This window comes from Haemorhous mexicanus, chromosome 3, assembly GCF_027477595.1.
Source record: "Haemorhous mexicanus isolate bHaeMex1 chromosome 3, bHaeMex1.pri, whole genome shotgun sequence".
Lineage (NCBI taxonomy): Eukaryota > Metazoa > Chordata > Aves > Passeriformes > Fringillidae > Haemorhous > Haemorhous mexicanus.
Window position 1 is genome coordinate 60,577,542 of NC_082343.1, and position 27,358 is coordinate 60,604,899.

The 27,358-nt window shown below is 41.8% G+C and overlaps 2 protein-coding genes across 21 annotated transcripts in view; one reads left to right on the top strand and one right to left on the bottom strand.

Moving 5' to 3' along the window:
- LOC132325113 (plasminogen-like) overlaps positions 1–18,892 on the bottom strand; it is a 74,020-nt gene extending 55,128 nt beyond the window's left edge. For 3 of the 11 annotated variants that reach the window (XM_059842018.1, XM_059842017.1, XM_059842014.1), the window contains exons 1-11: positions 18,735–18,892; positions 15,454–15,589; positions 12,543–12,649; positions 10,673–10,793; positions 10,423–10,541; positions 9,393–9,555; positions 8,695–8,825; positions 5,429–5,549; positions 5,179–5,297; positions 4,157–4,319; positions 3,467–3,597 (exon numbers count right to left, since the gene is read on the bottom strand). In XM_059842018.1, the coding sequence (XP_059698001.1) occupies positions 3,467–3,597; positions 4,157–4,319; positions 5,179–5,297; positions 5,429–5,549; positions 8,695–8,825; positions 9,393–9,555; positions 10,423–10,541; positions 10,673–10,793; positions 12,543–12,649; positions 15,454–15,589; positions 18,735–18,783 (1,360 nt within the window). In that variant the 5' untranslated portion in view covers positions 18,784–18,892. Of the gene's footprint in view, positions 1–3,466; positions 3,598–4,156; positions 4,320–5,178; positions 5,298–5,428; positions 5,550–8,694; positions 8,826–9,392; positions 9,556–10,422; positions 10,542–10,672; positions 10,794–12,542; positions 12,650–15,453; positions 15,590–18,734 lie in introns of those variants that run through there. The other 8 variants (XM_059842015.1, XM_059842011.1, XM_059842013.1 and 5 more) reach the window with 7 other exon arrangements.
- Positions 1–27,358, top strand: part of AHI1 (Abelson helper integration site 1) — a 145,110-nt gene that overhangs the window by 30,346 nt on the left and 87,406 nt on the right. For 3 of the 10 annotated variants that reach the window (XM_059842026.1, XM_059842028.1, XM_059842027.1), the window contains exon 1: positions 20,994–22,280. The exons of 4 other annotated variants lie outside the window; for them this stretch is intronic. Coding sequence is in view for 2 of the 6 variants with exons in the window: in XM_059842023.1 (XP_059698006.1) it covers positions 22,264–22,280; positions 23,855–23,921 (84 nt within the window). In the remaining 4 variants the exon portion in view is untranslated. Of the gene's footprint in view, positions 1–20,991; positions 22,281–23,854; positions 23,922–27,358 lie in introns of those variants that run through there. 3 more of the 10 variants (XM_059842023.1, XM_059842024.1, XM_059842029.1) reach the window with 3 other exon arrangements.

A 27,358-nucleotide genomic window follows, 5' to 3' on the forward strand; every position in this document is an offset into this window, starting at 1 on the left:
TTGGCAGAAGGTGCCTGGGGAGACTCGAGGCCAACCACTGGGATTTTGGAGTCGAAGCTACAGAGGGTCCAAAGCCAACTACACTCCAACAGAAAAAGAAATCTTGGCTGCCTATGAAGGACTCCAAGCTGCCTCAGAGGGGACTGGCACGGAAGTGCAACTCCTCCTGGCACCCTGACTGCCGGTGCTGCAGTGGATGTTCAAAGGCAAGGTTCCTTCCACTCACCACACCACCAATGCTACATGGAGCAAGTGGATTGCTCTTATCACTCAGCGTGCCTGTATAGGTAAACTGAATCGCCCTGGGATTTTGGAGGTAATTACAAATTGGCTCAAAGGTGAGAATTTTGCTGTCACAGATGAAGAACCAGAACCAGTGACACGGGCTGAAGAGGCTTCTCCGTATAACCAGCTGCCACCAGCGGAAACACGCTATGCTCTTTTCACGGACGGTTCCTGTCGCATTGTAGGGATGAACCAGAAGTGGAAAGTAGCCGTATGGAGCCCCACGTGACAGGTCACACAAGCTACCGAAGGAGAAGGTGGATCGAGCCAACTCGCTGAACTCAAAGCTGTTACACTGGCCCTGGACATTGCTGAGAGAGAGAAATGGCCAAGGCTCTACCTTTACACTGATTCATGGATGGTAGCCAATGCTCTGTGGGGATGGCTGGAGAGGTGGAAAGAGGCCAATTGGCAGCAGAGAGGAAAACCAGTTTGGGCTGCTGATGAGTGGAAAGACATCGCTACCAGGGTAGGGAAACTACCTGTGAAGGTCCGCCATGTGGATGCCCATGTCCCCAAGAGTAGAGCTAATGGGGAGCACCAAAACAATGAGCAGGTAGACCAGGCTGAAAAGATAAGGGTGTCCAAGATAGACCTAGATTGGGAACAGAAGGGAGAGTTATTCCTAGCTCGATGGGCCCATAATGCCTCAGGCCATCAGGATGGAGATGCCACCTATAAGTGGGCACGAGACCGAGGGGTGGATCTAACCATGGACAGTATTTCTCAGGTTATCCACAACTGTGAGACATGTGCTGCCATCAAGCAAGCCAAGCGAGTGAAGCCCCTGTGGTATGGTGGGCGGTGGTCCAAGTACAAGTATGGGGAGGCCTGGCAGATCGACTACATCACACTGCCCCAGACATGCCAAGGCTAGTGCCACGTGCTCACAATGGTAGAAGCCACCACTGGGTGGTTGGAAACCTATCCTGTGCCTCACGCCACTGCCCGGAACACCATCCTGGGCCTTGAAAAGCAGGTCTTTTGGAGGCATGGTACCCCTGAGAAGACTGGGTCAGACAATGGGACTCATTTCAAGAACAGCCTTATCAACACCTGGGCTAGGGAACATGGCATTGAGTGGGTGCACCCACTGGCATTGAGTGGGGTATCCCCTACCATGCACCAGCTGCAGGAAATGTTGAGAGGTACAGTGGACTACTAATAATCCAGTTGAAAGCCTTGGGTGGGGGAATCTTTCAAAAATTGGGAGCAGCATTTAGCAAAGGCCACCTGGTTAGTTAACACCCGAGGTTCCACCAACCGAGCAGATCCTGCCCAGTCTGAGTCCCTGAATATAATAGATGAAGTCCCAGTGGTACATGCCAGAGGTTTGTTAGGGAAGACCGTGTGGATCAATTCTGCCTTGAGTACAGACAAACCAATTTGTGGGGTTGTCTTTGCTCAGGGACCAGGTTGCACATGGTGGATAATGCAAAGAGGTGGAACAACATGATGTGTAGCTCAGGGAGATCAGATTGTGGGGTGAGAATGATACGCAAATATCACTGTTCTTTGGATGTTACTGCCATTGTCTGTACATTAAACTGTGAAGACATGAGATAGAAGGAAATGTGTAAGTGTTGATGGTCTGAGCAAGTGAAAGATGGAGTTTTGAGTGAGTAAAGTGAAAGTGGGGAATCCTGCAGCTCTGTAGTATGGGGCCTGGATTCAGTGGTCCAGTGTGGGGATGTAATGAGGCCATGATGGGTATTGCTTGTAAATTTTGGGTGATCAGATGGAAGTTTTATGTGAATAAATGCATGATGTGTTGTAGTATGTAGAAGATATGGGAATAAGGGGTGGAATGTCTTAGGGTGACTTTATGAAGATTGTATCCCCATTTGTGTGTGCTGGTTATGCTGGATATTACGTTCTGTGCCTTCAAGACGGGCTCTGAAGAGTGAATGTTTTGTTTTGGTTTTCCTATCAGGCGCTCCTGCATGGCTGGCGGGACACAGAGACGGGGCAGTACATAGTGCTGCTGTTGCTTTTTGCCTGGCTTTTTGCTTTGCTCTTGCTTTTTGCTTCTGATCATTAGTTAGTTTAGCTAAGCAGTCCAAATTTTTTTCCTGGACTGTATCAAAAGGCATCTCTAAGGTATTGCACATGCACAAGTCTGGGATGAGCATGAAGTAAAGGAGTTCATGTTATTGCTCCAAAGAGTAATGCCATGACACAGAGCCATGAGCAGCTGGGATATAAGGAAGGTGTTTTTACTTTCTTTTCAAACACCAAGAGAAAAAGTAACAAAAGTGAGACTTGATGCACAGAGCCAGAGGGAACTTTGGGCAACAACCCCAGATGGATAATGTGGATGGCTTCTAACAGCAGATGCTGCTGACCGTAAGGTAGGGAGGAGTTTGGGAGGAGGAAAGGTAGCCAAGTTAAAAATAAATTCTGTCCTTGCTCTGCACATGAAAGAACACAGAGGGCAGAAGATCTGGTATCTTAACACTTTGACATTGCTACATGAGCATAGCAAGACAACAGAAAACAAGAAGCCATAGTATTTCATTGACCACCACAGCATGCTCTCTGTAACAGAATCCTTCACAGAAAGTAGTTCAAATGGAAGATTTCAAAAGATGCTTGCAAAAATTTTATTATATCCTAGATTAAAAGCAATTGTACTTGATTTTACTGTCACACATGGGGATTTATTTCAGATAACAAGCCAAAGAGTTAACATACGAATCAAAATTTTTTCAGGATGGGGGCTGCCCGTGTCTTTGCCATACACCTGTGTGTGGAACAAGACTACCTTGTGTAAGGAGAGTTTTCTTCTCATTGTTTTCTAAGGAGTCTTGGTTCAATGCTCCTAATTTATCTAATGTTTTTGCTACAGATTTGGTTTTTGAGGAACTGGCATGTAAAGCTAACTAACTTTTCCATGGAGCATTTAAAAATACATTGGTGGAAGTAACCACCACTGGGCAAAATGAAAAGACTTCTTTTACTGCAAAATTTCCTGATCTGAGGCAGCAGCTGACTTAAAACCTTCTGCGCTTGGCTGCCAGACTGAACACACCAGCCTGGGCTCCACATCAGACCCAGGAGCTCAGCTAGACACAATGGCAATGCCAACAGTGACAGCAGCAATGCAACTGAGCAGAGTCACACGAGATTTTTCAAAATAAACCATGATGACCCTTCACTTCCACTTGTCTCCTGCTCTTACCAGGGGCCTCTGGCTTGGCACTGTCACAGGAGGGGATGTTGCAATATTCCCACCGGGCAGTTGTGTTGGTGGTGTAACACCATGGCCTCTTCTCACCATCAGGGTTTCTGCAGTAGTTTTCATCTAGGCCCCTAGAACAGAAAACTTAGCTGATAAAAGTCTCTCTTGGAAGTCTACTAAAAGTTATGAACAAATGGAGAATCTCTTGCTGCCTAGTTAAAGGTATTTACTGATGCCATTAGTTACATGAATAATTGCAATTCACTGGTGTTTTGGATGTGCTAAACCAGATACCTGCAGGACTGAAGGATGAATTAAGAGACTGTAATACTCTGAAGTCAAGAGTAGCAGAGCAGAGAGAATCTAGGGTGAAAGAATCTAGCCCCAAGCAAATATCATAGCTGTACCCTTCTTACTCCACATGGTTTCATCTGAGCAAGCATACAGTAAAAGGATGAAATGAGGAGGGAAAGAGTCAGCCAAGAAGAGCTTGAAAGTCAGGAGACACCTGTATTCAAGAAGAAAGAAGTCACTAAAAATAAATGTATGAAAGAAATGAAAATATGAGATCCAGCAGGTGATGAATGCTGGTGTAACTGAAGGACTTTGCAATACAGATCAAGAAAACGGAAGTAATTTTGAGACTTGGTGTTTCTCTTGGACACGGAGTAACAGAGGGGTTTCACTTACTGGCAGGGATAGTTTTCAGGAGTTCGAGCATGTCCGTGGGGAGACTGAGAGCTCCAGTGCTGGCAGGTATTTCCTGATTCAGTAACAGATATTGTGCCTCGGTAGTCTTCTCCTCTCCCTGAGAGACACTGGCGTCCTGGTGCAGGAGGTGGTGGGGGTGTTGCTGTTATAGAAAAAGGAACTGAAATTATTCTGTGCCTCCTAGATATAGTAAAAAACTAAACCAACAAACCACTGTGATCTTTATAATCAAGTGGGCTTTTTAGATTTCTTTGCAGGTAAGTTCTAAATATCAAAATATTTGAAAAGTCCAAAAGGCCAATAAGAGATCTAAAGATATCTTTCTTAACTTTCTCCCATTTGAGTTCTTCACAAGCAGTCAGGCTGCCAGAAGGGCATTTGCATCTGCCCCTTTCCATCAGCCAGGATACAAGACAGGCCCCAAAAGTCAGGATATGAAAATTCTAGCAGCCTCATCAGAACACAGCTGGAAAGTGAGCAAGTGGTAATACTGTGAAGGAAACTGGAGTGACAGTGTCTGGCCCATCAGTGACACAGACAGGTGCATGTGTATAATAGACATACTCTGACTGGTGAGAGACAGCAAGGATGAGGTCTAGTGAGAAGTCCCAAGAGAAAGTGTAATGGCAAGGACAGGCCTTTAGGGGAAAAGAAAACTGAAATGTGGAGAATTCATTTGGAAGAGCAAAGCAAAAGCCAAAGTATTTTCAGGAAGAGTGAGACTTCTTGGAATCAAAACATGAGCAACAGAAGAAACAGCAGAAATGCCTGGTCATAGGAAAAGACATCAAGGAAGGGAGATGTGCTCCAGACAAAACCATTAGAAATGCCTTTGACAGAAATGTCTAGCCTCATTAAAGCTATCAGAAGTTCATTTTAAAGTGATTAATTTTTTTCTTTCCAATAAAATTCAGGTGTCTGTTATACTTTATCTTTGGGGCCTCTTCTGCTCTAGATCCTCACAGCACTCTGACTGGAAGAAGCCTAGAAGTCAGACTCACTGCAACGAGGAATGTCACAATATTCCCAGCGTGTAGTTGGACTGGTAGTGAAACACCAGGGCCGAGGTTGTCCATCAGGATTACGACAATAATTATTTCTCAGATCCTTGTCTGGAAAACTGAACCAGAAAAATAAGATCTTTAGGTTTTAAGATACACTTCCAATAGCTGTAACAATTCTCCTGTCTGGTGCAGGGTGGTCTTCGGCCCACCACTGGTGATAAAGAGACCATCACAGAACCTGACTTACTTTTCGGGACGGTATCCATGGGAGTGAGGTTGCTGGGAGTCCCAGCGCTGGCACTCAAGCCCAGATGTTGTGGTTGCAACTACTCCATGGTAGTTTTCTCCACTGCAGTGCATGCACTCTACTGTAGGAACAAGGCAGAGTAAGGACAAGAGAGACAGAAAGCCCCTGATGAGCTGGTCCAGAAACATTGCTTCATGATCTCACGTGAAGCACAACAGCCTGATCAGAGCACAAGGCTGTATTGCGGTCATTTTTTTGGCAAAGTAAAAACTTAGATACTGTAGCAATATAGAAACACATTCACTTTTTCTTACCTCCTATGAGGTTATTATAGTTATGCACAGTAATTAAAATCAGATCTTTAAAGACGGTCACCTGAATTCAGCTGAAGACAAGACAGCTGCAGTTTAGGGACAGTCACTGCCAGGCTACGTGTCCTCTGGCTCAGAAAACTAAGTAGGGAACTCATTTACTATTTCCTTGGGGAAGCAATCTGTCTTTTAGGTTGTGACCTGGTTTGCCTCAGTGTCTTTAACTAGTGTCCATACTGAATACTCAGTAGAGACTGAGTTCTGCCACAGTTTTTTCAGCATCAAAGTTGTAACAAAGCTGACATACAAGCAGAAGATTAACAGAAATCTGGAGAAATAATGCCATTTTACACAGACCTGTCTTGCCCACAGTGAAAAGAACTAATATTTGATTCCAAAATATGGTTCAGCTTTTCTGAGGGCTGATATTTTAGACCCAAATTTATAGATGCACCCTTAGGAATGCTTGAATGTATATATGGAGGCAAGTTTCTCTAGAAACTTTAGCTGGAAGCCGTTTGGATCCCTCAAACAATTTTGCAATAAAATAACATTAAACCCCTCGATCACTGAACATTGAATCAGTCAAGTGCTGACTCTTTTTGTTTGTGTAAACTTTTGACTGTTTATATAACCTTCAGGGCTTTTCCTTTCTGATGACAAATTACTAACTTTGATCCCCAAACTCAACGCATGTCCCTTTGGGTTAACTATTTCCAAACAGATATGTAGGTAACAATTCCCAAATGCAGCTTTAATTCTTGTTCCTTTTACTGTAAGTCAGAGACTATTAACTTTCTCTTTTATAGCACATACTACTATTAAAAGGAATAACTTCTGAAACTGTCAGTTTTATAGTAATTGTCATCCTTTGTGTTGAACACAATGGTAAATAGCAAGTAGGTCTCATCAAGTAATTGCTTAGACGGAAAAAATTACTGCAGATACAAAAATGAGCAACACAGACAACATCTGACACATGCACAGTAGATTGTGTACTTGATGTTTATGATACCAAGGTCCATCTTTTGGTTTCTGCAGGCAGAGGTGCAATTTTTGGAAATTTTGGTTTTGTCAAACAACAGTTTTTCACACTTTTAGTGGTGTGTTTCTGTTATTTCAAGAAGCTAAAACACATGTCTGTGGCCCCAAAACATGTAGTAACAAATCCCCAATGAGTATTGCATTACTGGGTGCTAACTTCAGTAAATCCAAGGGATGTCTCAAAAATAAACCAAAATTGCAATCTAGCTCCTGATCACAGTAAGAAAACCCAATACAATTATTTACATGTAACTCATACAACCTTTTAGCTTTGTTACTTATTAATTGATTCACTCTGTTTATTCCTTCTAAATAAGAACTGCAGAAGACTTCTTAGCATTACTTATTTGGGAAGTATGGGAATTCCCACCTGCTTCTGTGTATAATGAAAGAAATAATGCTCTAAACATTAAATTACCTGCAGAAAAAATGCAGCTGGCCAAAGGCTTCAGAAAATATTAGGTTGAAAAGGACCCTCAGCCGTCTTTGGTCCATAGCCCCAGAAATAGCACATTCAGGTTCTAAGGTGAGTGTCCTAGGGTGACATTACGAAGACTGTATCCCCATTTGTGTGTGCTGGTTATGCTGGATATTACGTTCTGTGCCTTCAAGACGGGCTATGAAGAGTGAATGTTTTGTTTTGGTTTTCCTATCAGGCGCTCCTGCATGGCCGGCGGGACAGGGACGGGGCAGTACATAGTGCTGCTTTTGCTTTTTGCCTGGCTTTTTGCTTTGCTCTTGCTTTTTGCTTCTGATCATTAGTTAGTTTAGCTAAGCAGTCCAAATTTTTTTCCTGGACTGTATCAAAAGGCATCTCTAAGGTATTGCACATGCACAAGTCTGGGATGAGCATGAAGTAAAGGAGTTCATGTTATTGCTCCAAAGAGTAATGCCATGACACAGAGCCATGAGCAGCTGGGAAATAAGGAAGGTCTTTTTACTTTCTTTTCAAACACCAAGAGAAAAAGTAACAAAAGTGAGACTTACATAGCCCTGATGCACAGAGCCAGAGGGAACTTTGGGCAACAACCCCAGATGGATAATGTGGATGGCTTCTAACAGCAGATGCTGCTGACCGTAAGGTAGGGAGGAGTTTGGGAGGAGGAAAGGTAGCCAAGTTAAAAATAAATTCTGTCCTTGCTCTGCACATGAAAGAACACAGAGGGCAGAAGATCTGGTATCTTAAAACCTGACATTGCTACATGAGCACAGCAAGACAACAGAAAACAAGAAGCCAGAGTATTTCATTGACCACCACAGCATGCTCTCTGTAACAGAATCCTTCACAGAAAGTAGTTCAAAAGGAAGATTTCAAAAGATGCTTGCAAAAATTTCATGATATGCTAGATTAAAAGCAATTGTACTTGATTTTACTGTCTCACATGGGGATTTATTTCAGATAACAAGCCAAATAATTAGCATACGAATCAAAATTTTTTCAGGATGGGGGCTGCCTGTGTCTTTGCCATACACCTGTGTGTGGAACAAGACTACCTTGTGTAAGGAGAGTTTTCTTCTCATTGTTTTCTAAGGAGTCTTGGTTCAATGCTCCTAATTTATCTAAGGTTTTTGCTACAGATTTGGTTTTTGAGGAACTGGCATGTAAAGCTAACTAACTTTTCCATGGAGCATTTAAAAATACATTGGTGGAAGTAACCACCACTGGGCAAAATGAAAAGACTTCTTTTACTGCAAAATTTCCTGATCTGAGGCAGCAGCTGACTTAAAACCTTCTGCACTTGGCTGCCAGACTGAACACACCAACCTGGGCTCCACATCAGACCCAGGAGCTCAGCTAGACACAATGGCAATGCCAACAGTGACAGCAGCAATGCAACTGAGCAGAGTCACACGAGATTTTTCAAAATAAACCATGATGACCCTTCACTTCCACTTGTCTCCTGCTCTTACCAGGGGCCTCTGGCTTGGCACTGTCACAGGAGGGGATGTTGCAATATTCCCACCGGGCAGTTGTGTTGGTGGTGTAACACCATGGCCTCTTCTCACCATCAGGGTTTCTGCAGTAGTTTTCATCTAGGCCCCTAGAACAGAAAACTTAGCTGATAAAAGTCTCTCTTGGAAGTCTACTAAAAGTTATGAACAAATGGAGAATCTCTTGCTGCCTAGTTAAAGGTATTTACTGATGCCATTAGTTACATGAATAATTGCAATTCACTGGTGTTTTAGATGTGCTAAACCAGATACCTGCAGGACTGAAGGATGAATTAAGAGACTGTAATACTCTGAAGTCAAGAGTAGCAGAGCAGAGAGAATCTAGGGTGAAAGAATCTAGCCCCAAGCAAATATCATAGCTGTACCCTTCTTACTCCACATGGTTTCATCTGAGCAAGCATACAGTAAAAGGATGAAATGAGGAGGGAAAGAGTCAGCCAAGAAGAGCTTGAAAGTCAGGAGACACCTGTATTCAAGAAGAAAGAAGTCACTAAAAAGAAATGTCTGAAAGAATTGAAAATATGAGATCCAGCAGGTGATGAATGCTGGTGTAACTGAAGGACTTTGCAATACAGATGAAGAAAATTTTGAGACTGAAGTAATTTTGAGACTTGGTGTTTCTCTTGGACACAGAGTAACAGAGGGGTTTCACTTACTGGCAGGGATAGTTTTCAGGAGTGCGAGCATGTCCGTGGGGAGACTGAGAGCTCCAGTGCTGGCAGGTATTTCCTGATTCAGTAACAGATATTGTGCCTCGGTAGTCTTCTCCTCTCCCTGAGAGACACTGGCGTCCTGGTGCAGGAGGTGGTGGGGGTGTTGCTGTTACAGAAAAAGGAACTGAAATTAATCTGTGCCTTCTAGATATAGTAAAAAACTAAACCAACAAACCACTGTGATCTTTATAATCAAGTGGGCTTTTTAGATTTCTTTGCAGGTAAGTTCTAAATATCAAAATATTTGAAAAGTCCAAAAGGCCAATAAGAGATCTAAAGATATCTTTCTTAACTTTTCTTTCTCCCATTTGAGTTCTTCACAAGCAGTCAGGCTGCCAGAAGGGCATTTGCATCTGCCCCTTTCCATCAGCCAGGATACAAGACAGGCCCCAAAAGTCAGGATATGAAAATTCTAGCAGCCTCATCAGAACACAGCTGGAAAGTGAGCACGTGGTAATACCGTGAAGAAAACTGGGGTGACAGTGTCTGGCCCATCAGTGACACAGACAGGTGCACGTGTAAAATAGACATATTCTGACTGGTGAGAGACAGCAAGGATGAGGTCTAGTGAGAAGTCCCAAGAGAAAGTGTAATGGCAAGGACAGGCCTTTAGGGGAAAAGAAAACTGAAATGTGGAGAATTCATTTGGAAGAGCAAAGCAAAAGCCAAAGTATTTTCAGGAAGAGTGAGACTTCTTGGAATCAAAACATGAGCAACAGAAGAAACAGCAGAAATGCCTGGTCATAGGAAAAGACATCAAGGAAGGGAGATGTGCTCCAGACAAAACCATTAGAAATGCCTTTGACAAAATGCCTAGCCTCAATAAAGCTATCAGAAGTTCATTTTAAAGTGATTAATTTTTTTCTTTCCAATAAAATTCAGGTGTCTGTTATACTTTATCTTTGGGGCCTCTTTTGTTTGTTCTAGATCCTCACAGCACTCTGACTGGAAGAAGCCTAGAAGCCAGACTCACTGCAACGAGGAATGTCACAATATTCCCAGCGTGTCGTGAGACTGGTAGTGAAACACCAGGGCCGAGGTTCTCCATCAGGATTACGGCAATAATTATTTCTCAGATCCTTGTCTGGAAAACTGAACCAGAAAAATAAGATCTTTAGGTTTTAAGATACACTTCCAATAGCTGTAACAATTCTCCTGTCTGGTGCAGGGTGGTCTTCAGCCCACCACTGGTGATAAAGAGACCATCACAGAACCTGACTTACTTTTCGGGACGGTATCCATGGGAGTGAGGTTTCTGGGAGTCCCAGCGCTGGCACTCAAGCCCAGACGTTGTTGTTGCAACTACTCCATGGTAGTTTTCTCCACTGCAGTGCATGCACTCTACTGTAGGAACAAGGCAGAGTAAGGACAAGAGAGACAGAAAGCCCCTGATGAGCTGGTCCCGAAACATTGCCTCATATGGTATGTGAAGAAAAGAACCTGATCAGAGCACAAGGCTGTATTGCGGTCATTTTTTGGCACAGTAAATCTTAGTTTCCCCTGTTAAGTATTCCATGATTAAAAACCCTAAATCAACATTACAGGGAACTGCTTTTAAAAGAGCTAAATTGAATCTATTAAGATACGATTTAAAATCTGTTCTTTGCTAGTGTCACATTTTATTGAGTTCTGCAGTAGCATTTTGTTCAATTCTAATTTTATGATATATGAATACACCATATGCCTTTTTTTATCTTAGGAAAAAATACTCTGTGTTGATGTTTTCAGGGTCTTTTGATATCATCTTTGTTGATGTTTAAAATGTTTGGAAAATTTCATGTTGAACTAAATTCAAGTTTGAAACAAATGCTGAATTAAAAATAAAAGTGTCTGAATAACTTTACATTCTTGAACACATCTTGCAAAAAATGGAAAGAAGTCAGTATATGTATCTGACCTTCACACTCAAGGATGTTACAGTTGTCAAATCTGGTATGAGGACCACTTGTGTAACACCAGGGTCCCTTTTCATTCTTGTCAGGATTTCTGCAGTAGATGTATGGAAATTCCCACCTGCTTTTGTCTATAATGAAAGAACTAATGTTCTAAATATGAAATTACCTGCAGAAAAAATGCAGCTGGCCAAAGGCTTCACAAGATATTAGGTTGAAAAGGACCCTCAGCTGTCTTTGGTCCATAGCCCCAGAAATAGCACATTCAGGTTCTAAGGTGAGTGAGACTGCTCAGAGCTGTGTCCTGTGTCCAATATCTGCAAGGGTGCAGGCTCCACAGCCTCTCTGGGCAATGTGGCCCAGTACTTACACACCTTTCTGTGAAAAATTACCTCCTTGTCTTCCTTATCAGGCAGTTATCCACAGTGCCTGACCAAAATCTCATTTGGATGTCCGGCTGCAATCCAGCTAAAGCTGTTTGGGCCACTATCTAAAATCTCCTTGCAGCTGCTAGAGACACAGCATTGTCCAGCCCACAGGGAGGGGATTAGCCACCAAGGTCAACAGAGAAGTAAAGATGCATTTCTCTGGAGCTCATGGGTATTTACTGTCAAGTTATTGAGATTCTTGCCTTTTGCTTAGACTGGCCCATCCAAACCCCTCCATGATTTTCAGCAGCTGAGAACCTGGTTCATTTTGTATTACTAAAGTCAAGTATTACTGTATTATTCAAGTCAGTGAACAGCACAATGAAATTTATGCTACATTAAAAATAAACCACATTCCTTCTTCCCTGTATACAGCATGAGCTCCATGCTTGATAATGTCATTAAAAAATATTCTTAAAACCCAATTGTTTCCTTGCATCTGGCATAAGCTGAGAATTTTTGAAACAGGATAAAGAATTGGATAGCTGCCAATCCTCAGAGACACACTTCCTATTTTCAGAAAGAATCAGAGACCATTTCTGTCCAATAATCCTCATCTATGACAAAAAGATTCATAAAAGATGTAAAAGAGGGAACACAAAAATTCACCACGTCAATTAATTACATCATAAAAATAAGAATGGGATAAAAATGTCACCAGGTAAATTAACTGAAGAGTATGAACATCATACAACAATATACAAATACTATAAAAAGAGGTTATTTTTATCTGAACCCCCTGGCCAATAACATAAAAAAAGATATAGACATACTTCTTTTTTCATAAAGAACTGCATTTGCTCTTCTGAATATCATTGCTGTTTTGGTGTTCTCTGTCAATGTTAAACACTTCTGGTCTTTACTGGTAAATAAGAAGGCCCTGTTAAATTTAAGAAGAGAGAGCAATGTAAGAAACAATGCTAAATATATCCTTACTTTTCTGAGAACATTTTTGAGTACTCAGTTGTCATTTTATCAATGACACTACAGTTCAGTGATATTTAAGACTGAGAAATGTTTTCATATCACTGAGTATTGCAGCTCACATTTTCCGTGGTGATTTTGAACTTCTAAGTGTTCATATCAAACCTAGGTTGAAAGGGAGCTACAAGAAGAAATTATAACAAGGGATTTATAACTTGCCAGAGGTTCATATTGAAGGGGATATATACAAAAGGGACCTTGACCTAATGTTAAAAATATTAGCAGTCATTCAAGGAGTTAGACACTCCACAGTATGCAGCAGTTACCAAGGAGCAAGTAAAACACAGTGCAGGACCTTAAATTATCTTGTGCTAATTCTTCTGACAGTGAGCACTTTATAAGTCATAGCCTTTTGTCTTTTCAGCAAGTGCTAGGCTGTAAAAAAACTGAAGCAGATGTTGTAACCTCTAGAATAGCATCTAGGGAAACCTTCTGGCAGGCTAAACAATTCCTACAGCTGGCTTTTCTAGACTAAAAAAAAAAAAAAGAAGAACAATAGCAGCATGGCATTCAGTGGGCAGATCCATACCAGGAAAGCTCTTAGTCCAATTAAGCCAATTAAGCTGTCAGTAATGTTAAATTTGTAAGTAGGAAAGTAACTAAGGAGGACAACCCAATCCACCTCTAAGGTGGGATAATATGTCTGAAGTATTGATCTGAACAGATTGGTCTGAGGCATTAATGTGAGGATGCTGCAGTGCTGCCCTGGTCTTAAGCTCTAACTAACATTTATCTTTCTTCCCCCAGATCCTTCCTGCCAGACAGCACCTGTTCTTGCTTGATTGTAATAGATCTCACATAATTAATTCAGGAGGCATTAACCTGATGTCATTCCAGTGCCAAGTGATGGCGGGCTTAGACCCCGGGGCAGAAGCTAAGGAATGATACTGTGTCTGAATATGCCTCAAAAGGGAACATGAATTCCCTGCCAACTGTATATGTATAATCTGAATATAGCGACGCTCTCTCTGCCTTCCTCCCTTCTCTCCTGAACCACGTGCTGCTGCAGCTCTGCCCTCTTTGTGGTTTTCAGAGTGAAGCTGGATCAAGGGGAATTGGTGGTATTTCATAAAGTCAGCAGACCCCTGTCATTCTTCAGGGTTACAGCGTTTTACAAGAAGTCTCCTTTTCTCTTTGGAGTTAAACCCCAAAGTTACAAAACACACTTAAGAATTCAGGACCATTGTATCCCTGTCTTGAATAAAAGCATTAAGCAGAACCAAGTGCTTGAAACAGCACTGCAGGCCATCACTCTGCTGAGTTCAGAAAGGCATGCTGCAGAAGTGCTACACTGGAAGAGACAACCCCTCTCCCCCGTTGTCGGAACTCAGGACATCCCTCTGGGAGTCCGGAGTTTCCTGGGACCCTTGCCAGGGGGCTCGGAGACCCTGGCACACAGCCCAGAACACCAGTGGGTTCGATTATGAACCACGGAATAACTTGTCACCTTTATAGAAAGAGATAAAAGCCACAATAGTGTAAATAGTGTAAGAATAAATAATTACAGAGTCTAAATGTAGGTTTTAGGATTTTTGGTATAGGGGTTTCTGGTGACAAGATGGAGGGATTTGGGCGTGTCTAGCCTTTCTTCTTCTTCTCTACCTCCATCTTGTCTGGTGATGTTGGCACTTTTAGATTGGTCTAAAGTAGAAACTCACTGTCTAATATAGATGATAGGTATTGGAAAATAACTGTAAATATTGTACACGTAGTTTGTAGTATATAAAGATAACACCGCCCTGGAGGAGGGGGGAGTGCCTCTGGCTGCCCTGCCGAACGGATCTCGGCTGGACAGGGAGAAAGAACTTTATAGATAAGATGCAATAAACAATCTTGAGACCGAAAAAATGAAGAGCCCTGACTTTTTCTTCAAGCACCGGGCTGGGAAAAGAAACTTTCGAACTTTAGTCGGGGTCACTTTGACCGGCTAGAAACACAGCCCCCGACACCCCGTATGTGCAGACTGCCTCCCACCACAGCAATGGACATGTCTCCTCACTGTCCCAGTCTCCTGCTACACTGCTGGAGCTCAATGGGCTGCAGGGCTTTGGCACAGGAGATCCAGCAGCCTTAGGCTCAGAGCAATGGGCTCCAGTGGGGCAGAAGCCTGAGCAAAGGCTAACAGTACAGGTTCATCAACACCTTTCTTGCTTTCTAGCACCTTGAGCCTGATTAATGCAAGTGCAGCGAGAGGACTTGGCTGAAAGAGTTTAGAATCATTAAGGTTTAGGTGGCCATCACCTTCTCAAAGTAAATAGACGCTACCTAAGTCCAAATTCTAGTAAAATTCTGAATAACGGATTTCTGTGCAAGATAGGCAAAGCAATGAAAAAAATCAATGCCATTATTGCTGTCCTAAATTTCCAAGAAATTAATTATGACTCCTTGTTGCAGAAGAAGTGCAAGAGTCTTGATAAAACCATGCCAAGTTGGTTTGCAGCATGTCAAGCATCAAGATATATTACATAAGTAATGTTTTTCAATAAAAATTCAGCATAACTTTCTTAGTTTCTCTATTTTTTCTGTCTTCATCCATGTGTCCCAGGCATTCTGTTTGTGCACATTTTTTTGTTTTTCCAGCAAGCCTCAAACCCCCCCATGGTCATAAGAAAACCCTTGAAAGTTCAGACTGCAAATAAAATAGGCATATTGTTCCATCACTTGCAATGAAAGATATATGTGGGAACCAGTGGAAATTACCTGCAAGCAAACTTTTCTTCAGTTTCACATTTCTCTGCACATTCTTCATCACTATTTGCTCTATAAACTTGTTTCATTGGGTTGAGCAACCAAGCTCCCTCTGTTCTCACATAGCGGTCTAGAACACTTCCTTGCACTAAACGAAAAAAGAGAGAAAGGAGTGAAAATGGAAATGATGATTTTGATTGATTTCAAACTCCCATTAAGTTCTTTGTCACCTAGTCATGTGACATCACCATTTAATTACTGGAATAGCTGGGTTAATGGTGACAAAATATGGGTAAATCTAAAATGCCTTCCTGGTATGGCAAAAGGTAGCACCACTGAAAACCCAGTGTAAGGCAGGACAGAGAAACGGTTTGAACAGTGATAACAAACTTATGGCATAAAGTAATGGCAGCACAGAAGATGACCCAAGGAGCAAAAAACAAAGGGGAGGTGTTTCAGAAAGAAAATATTGGCCATGCATACTTTGGACAAAGCGGAGAAATGGGGCTCAAGAGAGATGTGGAACAACATTTGTCCCTTGCTGTCCATCTATCCACATGGAGAGACTTCAGATTTATCAGCCACCTCCTTACAAAGGCTCCTACTCTTAAAAGAAACAAACCACCCTCAGGTCACTGGGCTTGTCAGACATTCAGTTTGTCATTTTCATAATAATCTTGTACTGAACTTGCTCAATAATCAAGGTAGCAGTTTTTGCCCTCCATTGCAAGGAATGAAGACAAGACACTGAACTGGTAAATAAACTCACCTGACAACCTCTGGGCTACAGCTGCATGTCAAATATATAGAATACTAAAAAGTACAGCTGTGTTTAATGGTAAACTCAAAAAGTGTTCAAGAACAGTCCTTCTTGTAAAGGACTTTGGCATTTCATATTTTCCTGTTAGAGCTCTGCAATCTCAGAATTAGTGCACAGCACAGGGATTTTCATGACTTCCAGCTGCAGGGTCATGGAGTTGCATGAGTCCTATGATTTTTACAGTTTCTTTATCAGTGGAACATATGACTCTTGTGACGAACATCTGGCCCTGGGAGTTACCTGTTCTGAAGGGTTTCAACCCCAGACAGACACCCCGGCGCCTGGTCACTGCAGGACATCTCAGTCCTGCTCTGTGCTTTTGTGCCTGGCCTTATGCAATTGCTGAATAAAAGGCAGACAGGGGAGGAACCAGACCATGGCTGGAATCTCAGGAATAACAGCCATGCTGCAGAGAGGAACTTCACCTTCTCTGCCCCTGTCTGTCTCAGCCATGGCCCAATGCCAGCAGGAGGGACAAAAAGCCTCCTTGTCCCACTCCGACCCAGGGCCTGTGAGAGGGGGCTCCACTGGGTTGTTTAGTGGTGTCCTTCCAGCTGAGAAAGGCAACAGCTCCTCTCTTTCCTGAGTAACACTCTTTAGTGTGAAGCAGGCTCATAAGTGCCCTGCTATTAAATTCCTTCACCGGACAGATAGCTCAGCCTGCAACTGGGTATTTTCTTAAAGATCATTTTGCATCTACAAGTTGAAGCTGGTAACATAGGGATAGAAGCCAAATTACGCTTCCTCTCATACAACTGCAAAAGCACAGAAGTTACTGCAGGGGTTTTTCTGGATTTAAAAACCCCTGGGAAGAGCTCATCCCGAAGGGTTGGCAGTTACTTTAGCAGTATGCATGGAAGAGAAGGATAGCTGCTGGAAAACAAAAGAATAAGTGAAAAAGAGTCCAATGACATTTCCACTAGTTATTTCAAACCAAAAACATTGAGAATAAATGAGTTTTGAGACAAAACATTAAACTAGGTTAAGACAATATCATAGGGATGCTGCAATGCTCTCCACAAGAAAAACAAGTAAGGAACTCCTATTATGGTACAGCTTCCATGCACACTTAATTCTGTTCTGCTTTGACATTTTGCAACAACATTGTCATTATTAATACAACATTTGGTTTTAGAAATATTGACAGGAGCCTAATTGATTTGGGTCGTAAAAATATTTTTCCCCTTTTCTGTTATATTTACATGGCAGGGCATTACATGTAGGGAAAATAAAAAGGAAAATATGCAATCAATTAAAAAGCAGTACATTTTCGTGCTACCATTTTCCCTATATCTATGATGTTTTACAGTCTCAGAAATGCAAATGTTTACTACCATTTGATAAAGGATTACCAAACAAAAGTATAATATTTCAGATAAAAGCCCAAATTGTATATTTATCTCCCTCATATAAAATTCCTACTTATTTGAGGAAGGTATTTGATTTTACAGAGGATGTTCTTTTGCAAAAACAAGGCTTAGAAACTCGAATTTAAGCAAAGATAAAAATTCTTAGCATTAAATAACAGATTTTTTCTATGCTGGGGCATGTCTCTAATATTTCCAGCTAAAATCTACCCATATATTTTCCTAACTGTTACTTTTTCTTACGTTTTAACACTGCACACGTAAAATGTTTGTCTATTTTATTGTATCTTTAGATAAGCATTAGCACACTCACAATTGTATTTTTTACTACAATCACAACATTTTGTGTAGTTATACAGATGCCTTCAAGAAGCTGTGTGGTCTGAATCTCACACTTCATTGGAGTTTAAGGTTTTCAGGACAGAGAATATTCATATGTATGAAACCCATAAAATTATATCTAAAGAGCTCAATTCAGTTCTTGTGTGGGCCAACATTCTTTATCATATTCCACAAAAATATCTTTCTGTACCAAAAATATTGCAGAAACTAACAGTGATCAGATTTGGTCTCCCTATCACATGGAATGAAAAATTCACTGTTAAGAACGTGGTTATGAAAAAGACTGAAACTGCAGTGTGTGGAACAAACTTTCCTGTATGATTCTGTTTTGCACAAGCATTTACAAACTTTAGAGCAATCAGAATAAGGATCACAATGTCTGGAAATAACAGAAAAAGAAATCCCCAAACCTAAGACCAAAGGCTGCTGAAACCAGAGGGAGCCATGCCTTTGGACAAGCCTTTGCAGGCTGCTCCCCAAGGGTGCCCCTGTCTCTGGCCATGGGAAACGTTTGCTGGGAGCCATAAGCTGCCCATGCAGACACCGAGGCTGCTCCTCTTTTGGTGTCTCTAATGAACACAGCCTGGAGCAATGACAGCTCTCACTCTGGTCAGCAGCAGCTCTTGCTGCCCAGCAAGCGCCAAATCCATCATCGTCCAGGGGAGTTGTGATGCAGGGATCTGGGGACCTACCTGCATCACATGGAGCTTGCAAGTGTCTGGCCCCAGCCTCACCCTGGCAAGCAGAAGGCAAAGGACTCTTACCTGAGCTGAGAAAGAGCAGAAGGAGAAAGGCAGCTTTGCTAATCCCCATTTTGGGCCAGCTTGGAGGGTGCTGGAAGTTGTGTGTGTCGGTGCTCAAAGTTTTATTGACTTGCACTGGAGTGAGGCAGCATCAAACAAACAAGGCAGGAGGATTAAGTTAATCATTCTCCCATGCTGCTCCCCCCTTGCCGTGGTGTGGCTGTTCAAACAACCTTGAATTGGATGGATTACCAAATCAGATTCAATCATTCCTACTGGATGCTATTAAATGCAAAGGCACTTTCTTGTTTTGCAGGATATGTTTGGTTCTCAAATGGTTAGGTCTTTCTCTACTAGAGAATAGGCAGGAAAAATGTTGCTGGTAAGCATGGGAAATCATGTGTCCAGGCGGGATCTGAATTTCTCTTGACATTAGAGTGCCAATAGTAAATTCAGCCACACATGCCTGTATTGATTTATAAGGAGCAACTTCTATTTAATCTCATGGTAAGCATGATTATAAGATTCAGATATTAACTCTGTGAAATAATTTCATTTTACTTCTTTATTAAAGAATTCCTTTTCTGATGTCTCCTTGAATTAGAATTTTCTTTTTTTTTTTCTTCTATTTGGGAGTAAGACTTAATTTTAATTTCATTTAAACTTTAGATTTAATGGGATACTCCAAACCTTAAACTTTAGGTTTAAGAAGCATAGATAGCAATTTAGTGTTCTTCCTTACCAGACATGTAACCTCACACTGCATGCACAAACTCATCCAGCGAGGGTGTCAGACTTTGCTCATCTGTGTGTTATCCTGATTTCAACATCAGCTCTCTCTGTATTTCCCAAGCAGGCTTTACCTTGGAAAAGTTGCACTGCAGCACCATTTCATGGCTTCTCTTGCATGTTAACTCTCTGGTGTTGCTTCCAAACAGCCTACTGAATCACATGTGCTAGTGACTCACCAGAGGCAGGAGCAGGATGAGTATTGGATGGGGAGAACAGACCTGAATCTGCACTGCTGGATCATGCAATTCAGTCTTCTGCAATTGGAGGCCAAAAGTTTGCAGAATCATGAGCTGCTTCTAAAAACTAATGAGGCTGTCTACTTCTACATCATCCTGCCTGCTTTAAGTAGAAGTTACACTGTACTGAGGGTTTGGGATAAAGCTAGGAGTGCAGGAGAAAATATGTGAGAGAGGCATGAGCATGAGAACCACATTAGCTTCTATTTTACTGATAATGTGAAAAATTTAAAGCTGATCCTGCTTGTGGCCCTGTGCTGTTTTTTTCCTGTCAGGTAGTATAATCCCATCCTATTTGGCTGTTTTCTGTGCTTGAACCTGTTTAATGCAACGTGTGAACAAGAGCAAAGCATGGGATATCTGCAGAGGCTTGGGATACCACTGATGATAGTGCAGGGAAACAAAGCAGACGGGCCAAGGAGAGGAGCTGATGGGAGCTGGACTCAGCTCACGGAAGCATTTGAAGGGTGGCAGGGAGAATGGGTGGGATATAATGCAATTACATGTGGGATCAGGCTTATCAGGTTTTAGGACCAGTTACTCACTGGGAAAGAATGGTAAAACAAAGGAGCAGAACACCACGTAGGCTTTACCAGCAAGCAGGCTTTTGAGAGCTATTCAAGCCTGGTTTAGCTCCACACTTTTAAAAATCTTAACCTCATTTTCAATTCTAGGTCTAGAACCTGGTTATCATCTCTCCTGCTCTATACCCCCTGACTCCCTGGCTACAAACAGCATCTGCTCATCCCTGTGCCTCCTTCCCATCAGATATTATCACATAGTGAGTCTTTTCCTTACTCCAATGCAAAATTGGTTTTCTGCTCAGCCCTGCCCTCTCCAGCATCTTTGGCACCTTCCCCAGTTTCCTGTATCTCCCATTTCCACTGAGGTAGTCATTGGGTCACTGTGTTATGGAGCACATCTGCTGGCAAATGTCTAACAAAAAAAACTGCATAAGTGGGTGAGTGCAGCTGTTTCTGCTGCATGGAGAGGTTTGAAAGGCTGTGAGTCTTTACTGATTTTGTAAAACTCATCAATAAACACTACGTGTTAGAGATTTTAATCAGATCAGCTTTTCCTACTGGTTTTCAAAACCAAAGAAGCAAATTGTGTTAGCCAAAGGTTTGTTAACACACATCTAGGATAGTTTGCTAAATTTCCATGCATCAGTTCAGCAGACTCTTGCAAGCTTTCCTCATGTTCAATCAAGGTCTATATGTACTCCTTGAAAATCTATCCTCCTTCCTTATAGTTGTTGCTAGTTTAGGGCTTGGCTCTGATTCTTCTCTCAATATCATTGTCTCAAATCTGATTAAAATGCACCTACATTGGTGTGAATGCTCTGAAGAAAGCAAAGAACACTCATATTGCCATTCCATTCAAAGATGGCAATGCAGATTTGAAGAAATCTTATTAATCTCTATCTAAATGGATCTGATGTTGGAAAACGGGACTTGAGAATATTGTGAGCAACTGTTCCTGGTACAAAAACAGTCATTCTGTAAGTTTTTCACAAGAAAATGACAAAACAGAAGTGTCTTTCATCTGCCCCACTGGCACTCCTCACTGTTGTCTTGTGACAAGGATGTGACTTGTCATGGCATTATGTTTGACAGGATCCTTGTAAACTGTTGATTTATCCTTTTGTGCCTTTCCTTCTTTCCTCTTTCCCCTCACTGATGCACACAGTATCTAAATCTCTCTCTAGTGCTAATCTTGTGGTGTTTGTTCTCATTTATTTGATCACTGTGAGGATCACCCATAGGTGGAAGTTTATCAGATCTTATTTCAGAGTCAGGGTACATTGGTTAGCACAGTGGTTAAAATATAAACAACAGTAGGAGGCTTTTTAAATAGAAGTTGACCCTTGAAATTGGGTTTACTGTAAGTTCAGAAAAATACATCCAAAAAACTAATTGCAAACAATGTCAGAAAAAAAGAGCAGAATATCTTGAATAAATTCCCTTAAACATAAATTCTCTACATTTCAGAATCAGGAAACATCAGAAGACAGACACTGATCTGATACCACTGATATCACTTACTTGCTCAGAGGAAAGAATCAAAGGAAAGATTTTGTTATGTTTAAATGTCTTCAAAGGAAGGGAAAATTTCAAAAGGCATCTCTTAGGTATTGCACATGCACAAGACTGGGATGAGCATGAAGTAAAGGAGTTCATGTTATTGCTGCAAAGAGTAACGCCATGACACAGAGCCATGAGCAGCTGGGAAATAAGGAAGGTCTTTTTACTTTCTTTTCAAACACCATGAGAAAAAGTAACAAAAGTGAGACTTACATAGCCTTGATGCACAGAGCCAGAGGGAACTTTGGGCAACAACCCCAGATGGATAATGTGGATGGCTTCTAACAGCAGATGCTGCTGACCGTAAGGTAGGGAGGAGTTTGGGAGGAGGAAAGGTAGCCAAGTTAAAAATAAATTCTGTCCTTGCTCTGCACATGAAAGAACACAGAGGGCAGAAGATCTGGCAGATAAACTCATCTGTCTGATTTCTGGCCACAGATGTTAATGGATCCAAGGTAAGGAACATGACAGTAAGGAGATACAGAGAGGATGCTTTTCCAGTAGTGAAAGCTTCTGTCTCTAAAATGTTCATTTGTTCTGGCTGCTGCCAAATGTAAGAAACCAGCAGAATAAAGTCAGACAAATGAGAAGCTAGAAGTGAGCAAACTAAGTGCCAGCTTTATAGCAGAAAGATCTAAAGAATTAATTAGTGAGGTTTCTGCATTGCTGAAAAAGTACCTAGAAATACAGGGATTGTGCAACTGCCTTTAACAAGGGTGTGGAGAGCATTAAAGCCATAGGGAATCTGACAGCCAGCACTTAGCACACAGTGTGCTACAAGTCTTTGCACATGAGGGACAACTGCATCATGCTGCTGCTAGACAAGAGGGTAAAATCATTCTTCATTTCCTACATAGAGAACATCAGAGAAACCACAGCTAAGCTAAAGAATTACGGACAGCAGAGGGATTGTACAGCTTTGAGTTCTGCTCGAGTATCCCAGCCTGTAACATCCAGCACCAGCCCTGCTTCGGGAAGTGGCTCAGCAAAACTGCTGTGGTGATCTGCTGTAGCCTGCTCCACATTTCTGTCAGGGGGAGCACATGTCCTGCACCCAAACCTGTCCTTCCTTGATTTTCTTATTCTCCTGCTGTACTGCTGTCACCACCCTGCCTAAAGAGCGCTACCCACTCTTTACATGTGGGGCTGCCAAACACCTTGAAATACAACCCACATGTCTGACTTTCCTTTTTGTTCTGTTCTTGGAAGAGTCTGTAAGAAAGTGAGAATCTCTTTGTATTCAGGCTCCTCCAAGACTGGTGCATGCCAGGTCATTGCTGCAGCTCTTTGTGTTTAGCAGTTCCTGTCACTGCTGTTCCAAGTCACAGGACTCAGCTGTGAGCTGTGCCCTGGAGCCCATGCAGGGGGAGGCTTGTTGAACTCTTATCAGTCCTTCCTCTGACACCTAATGGTGCAACTTAACCCTTTCACCACTCTGTTCAAAGTGTTTAGAGCCACTGGGGAGTCCTTGGATGAGGGTAAGGGCCATTTGGCAGCAGAATGTGAAAGAGAAAATGAAGAAAAGAAGCATAACAATTATTCCACTTCTGGTTAGAAAAGCAGAGGACAGACATCGTGAAGAAATTTTGCATTTTACCCAACAGTTGTTCAAGTGCTTCCATAGACCCCTGCAAATGCCTGCTATTTGTAAAGTGCTGTTCTGGTCTTTTTCTACACACTTAGGCAGTTTTATACAATTATCAGTGCTGCAGTGTTTTGCTAACTGGTAGTTCCAGTCAGTGATGAAATCAACTGTCTAGAAATGTCATTGAAACAAGATGATTGTTTATAGTTCTTTACTTCTCTGACAGTTTCAGAAAAGAGGGACAAGCCACCTCCATTTTCCACACAAAGTGTATATTGACATTTCCAAGTGCATTTTCTGCTTGTCACTTACATATAAGTTTATTTCCACCCTTATTCTTGGGTCATTAACTTGCATAAAGGAGGGATGTTCTAACCAGTTTAATCTTATTGAAAGTAAGTGTTAAAAGGGTAAGGCAGAAAATGATGTTAATGTTCCATTCAGGACTGTTTGGAATGGGATCAGCTCAAGACACTTGAGTCACAGAGATTTTCAACAGTATGTCAGCAAGGTGAGAATATTACCTTCAGGTTTAGTTCAACATTTTGACAAATTGCATGGGGGGGGGGCACACATATGTGCGAGTGTGTTTATGTGTGTGAATATAAGCTACTATAACATCTTTGCTTACAAACAGTTAATAAAAGTGTTAATGGCAGTTTCAGTTTAATAGAGTTTGTAAAAAACTCCTCTATTCTTTCATCATTTTTATGTCCCTATGCAAAAAATCTTTGTCATTATATTCCACAGCCTACATTTGCTGAAGACAACATTGGAAAAATTTATTGGTTCCTTCTTTTCCTGACTCTCATGTAAACTCCCAAGCTGAGATCAGGAAATTTTTTTGCATTAGAAATCATGGAAAAATTGCTGATCAGCTTTATCATTTGCTCCTATTATATTTTAATTCAAAGTAAATTTCTGAAAGATATGCCATTTACATGTGCTGTGTGTCCCAAAGACTGTAGCATACCATGTTCTGTTTTTGGCATAGAAAGTGCAGAAATATGAATCACCACAAACAGTGGGCTGAAAGGTGGAATGAAAATGAAAAAATTAAACAGATGATGCTGTCAGCAACTGGAATTATCTTAATAACTTTTTCCAAACTTGTTTTGAAAAAATTTTCAACTTTTTAACTTTTTAAAAGTTTTTAACTTCTTAAAAAAAAAAAAGCTTTTCTAGCACTTAGAAAGTTTTGAAGTGTAGTGCAGTTGTCTACAGGGTTAAGATACAGGAAAATAAAAAATCCAGTGGAACTACATTTGAAAATGTGTCAGAATAAGGACATACAGATCACCAAAGCAGACCCAGACAGACTAAATCAGAAGGATAGTACTTGTGTACCAAGGATCTCAGCAGTCCCATCCAATGATAAAGTGCTGTAGGGTCCAAGTTCTTGCATTCTATGACAATATATTGACACAGTCCTAGTAGGAATGACACAGTCCCAGTACTCAACTGTAAATATGAAAAAGGATTTACTATTTAGGAATATTAAAGACTGGAAAATGCAGGAAATCTTGCCAGAAGTATCACCTGAAAAGGTGCTTGAATTAGGACAGATGACTGATAGTCAATCAAGGATTCCCAGGCTGCTAGAGAACAGATAAAGCTGCAACTGTTTTCTCAGCTGCAGAAAATAATGCAAGATATCCAGACTGTATTCTCACAAAAGCCAAAAAAACACCCCAAGTCACAGAACACCACCAAATAACTGTGAAATGAAGTCAGAGAAGATTCACATAATATTGCAAAGTGAAGGCCTGACAGTCTGTATCTCCTGAGAACATCCTATAGCAAGAGCATGGGCTGTTAATGAGTCACACAGATTTCTGGGCAAGACACCTGATTTCCAAATGCGATGCTCAATAACATCAAAATTGCTATTTTGGCAGTCACCCCAAGTCTAACCAAAGAGCACTGCGAGGTACAGTGACAAAAGTGTCTGAGAAGAGTAGCCTTTTTGAAACATTAAAATCAAGAACCTTTGGTTTACATGAATCAGCAGCAGCATTTCAGTGACGTGGGGCTGGTGGTGGGTTCCACACCTGTCCTGCTGTGATCTGTGCCTTACAGGCAGACTGTGCAAGGCCTCTGCAGACAACAGCATCACCTAGGGGGGCAGATCCCCAGCAGGCACAGTTCAGCATCTGCTAGCAAAAGACAGTATCAAATTCCAGAAATTTCCATTAGACAGTGCCCACGGGACCCGCAGAATGTCTCACAGGAACCAAAAGAAACAGGAACAATTTTTGGGCCAGGCCATTTATTACAGAGAATTGGTGCCAATGTTTTTTTAAAGAACAGCACTTCTGGCAGAACTTTCAAAGCCAACAGTGCATGGGGGACAGAAAGCAAGTGCCAGATGGCAGCAAGCCTTGTGTGTGCTCTGGGAAATGGTGTGCTCAACAGGTTCTGAAAGCATCCACATTTACTGAGCACGAAGCTCAAGAAAAGCCCTTGGGGCTGTAGTACAACAGGAGAACGAGGCAGAGACACACTGAGGACTATACCTGAGCAAGGGGTGCTGGTTTTGAGTTCACAGTTCAGCTTTTTCTCTGATCTTGTCCCACTGGTTGATTAGTGAGGGAAATGGCAACATCAGGCTGCAGAAGTGGCTGTAGGCTGAAGCATGGTCCCCTGTGCCAGCCTGTTCAGATGATCACACAGGAAAAAGTAGAGGAAAGCCACCACCATTTCCAGCATTCCTTGGTTAGAGTACAAGGGTCTGGGGTACTGTGAGAAACTCCACACTAAGGGCCACATGCTTGGAAAAGGCAGCCTGTAGTAGACTGTGAAAAAACTTTGCTGTTTACAGCATTTTAGCTTTGGGAGAACTGCCACCCACAAGAAGTTGGTAATACACAAGAAGAATAAAATCCGTGGGCATAACTGGTCTTGTACCTACTCTGGAGAGAACTTTGAGAAGGCAAATGTGGCTCAACAAAGTCAATGAGAATAAAGAACCTTCCTAAACTCTTTTCTGAGAAAGGACTGCTTACTTGCCCCCAGTGAATTAAGGGCACCCACTTCAGGAGTAGAAGACAAGTCGAGGACAGAACTAACAGTGAAATCTTTTCAGTTCAAAGACTTTCAGATCCCTGAGAAGCAGCCACAGAAATTCAGATTGCCAAATTAACACCTACAGGCATTTCTACTGCCAATATCCACATATTTGGGGTCCACCAGCTTTCCAGCATAGTTAGTCCTTATGACTTGCATGCAAAGCACCAGAAATTTAGCATGCAAGATGCAATCCTCTCAGGATGCAGAACATTTTGCACAATTGTTCCTAATTACTAAAGAAATTGATTATTGACTTTAACTTTTTGACCCTTCTTTTTCTTATCAACACAATATATGTAAAATTCTTCTCTCACTTTCCCCAACTCAGGCTTCAGCTTATGTCAGACAATCAGATCGTTTGCTCAGAATACCAAATACCAGAAACATGATTATATTTTGCTATCAAGAGAAAATAACCTACTGATCAGTTAAACAACTAACTGCTGCCAAAATATCACTGCACCTTTAGCACTCTCTAAGTTATCCAACCACAGATCTTGTTTCTATTTTCAGCACTCGAGTGACACCTCGAGGCTGTCCCTGCATGTGACAGATTTTACCTTCTGTTGAAAGCTAGGCTTTGAGAAGAACCTTGATCCATTCTTCATCATCCTGGAATTCCTGCAAGATTTTTAGAATGTATCTGGTATCTACAAACTGTTCACCTGTAACCCACAATCCGCCCCCTTAGCTCGTGTCCCTTTCTACTTCTCACACATGCCAAATGGAAGATGATGGAAAGCTTTCTCTGTACAAGCCCCTGCAACTGAAATATCAGGTGAACACAGGGAGCACATACTTTTGAAGCCATTGAAAAACTCCATAAATACATGTTCCATATTTTTCAAAAGCCTTGCTTTTCTCCTTCCAGCAGATTAG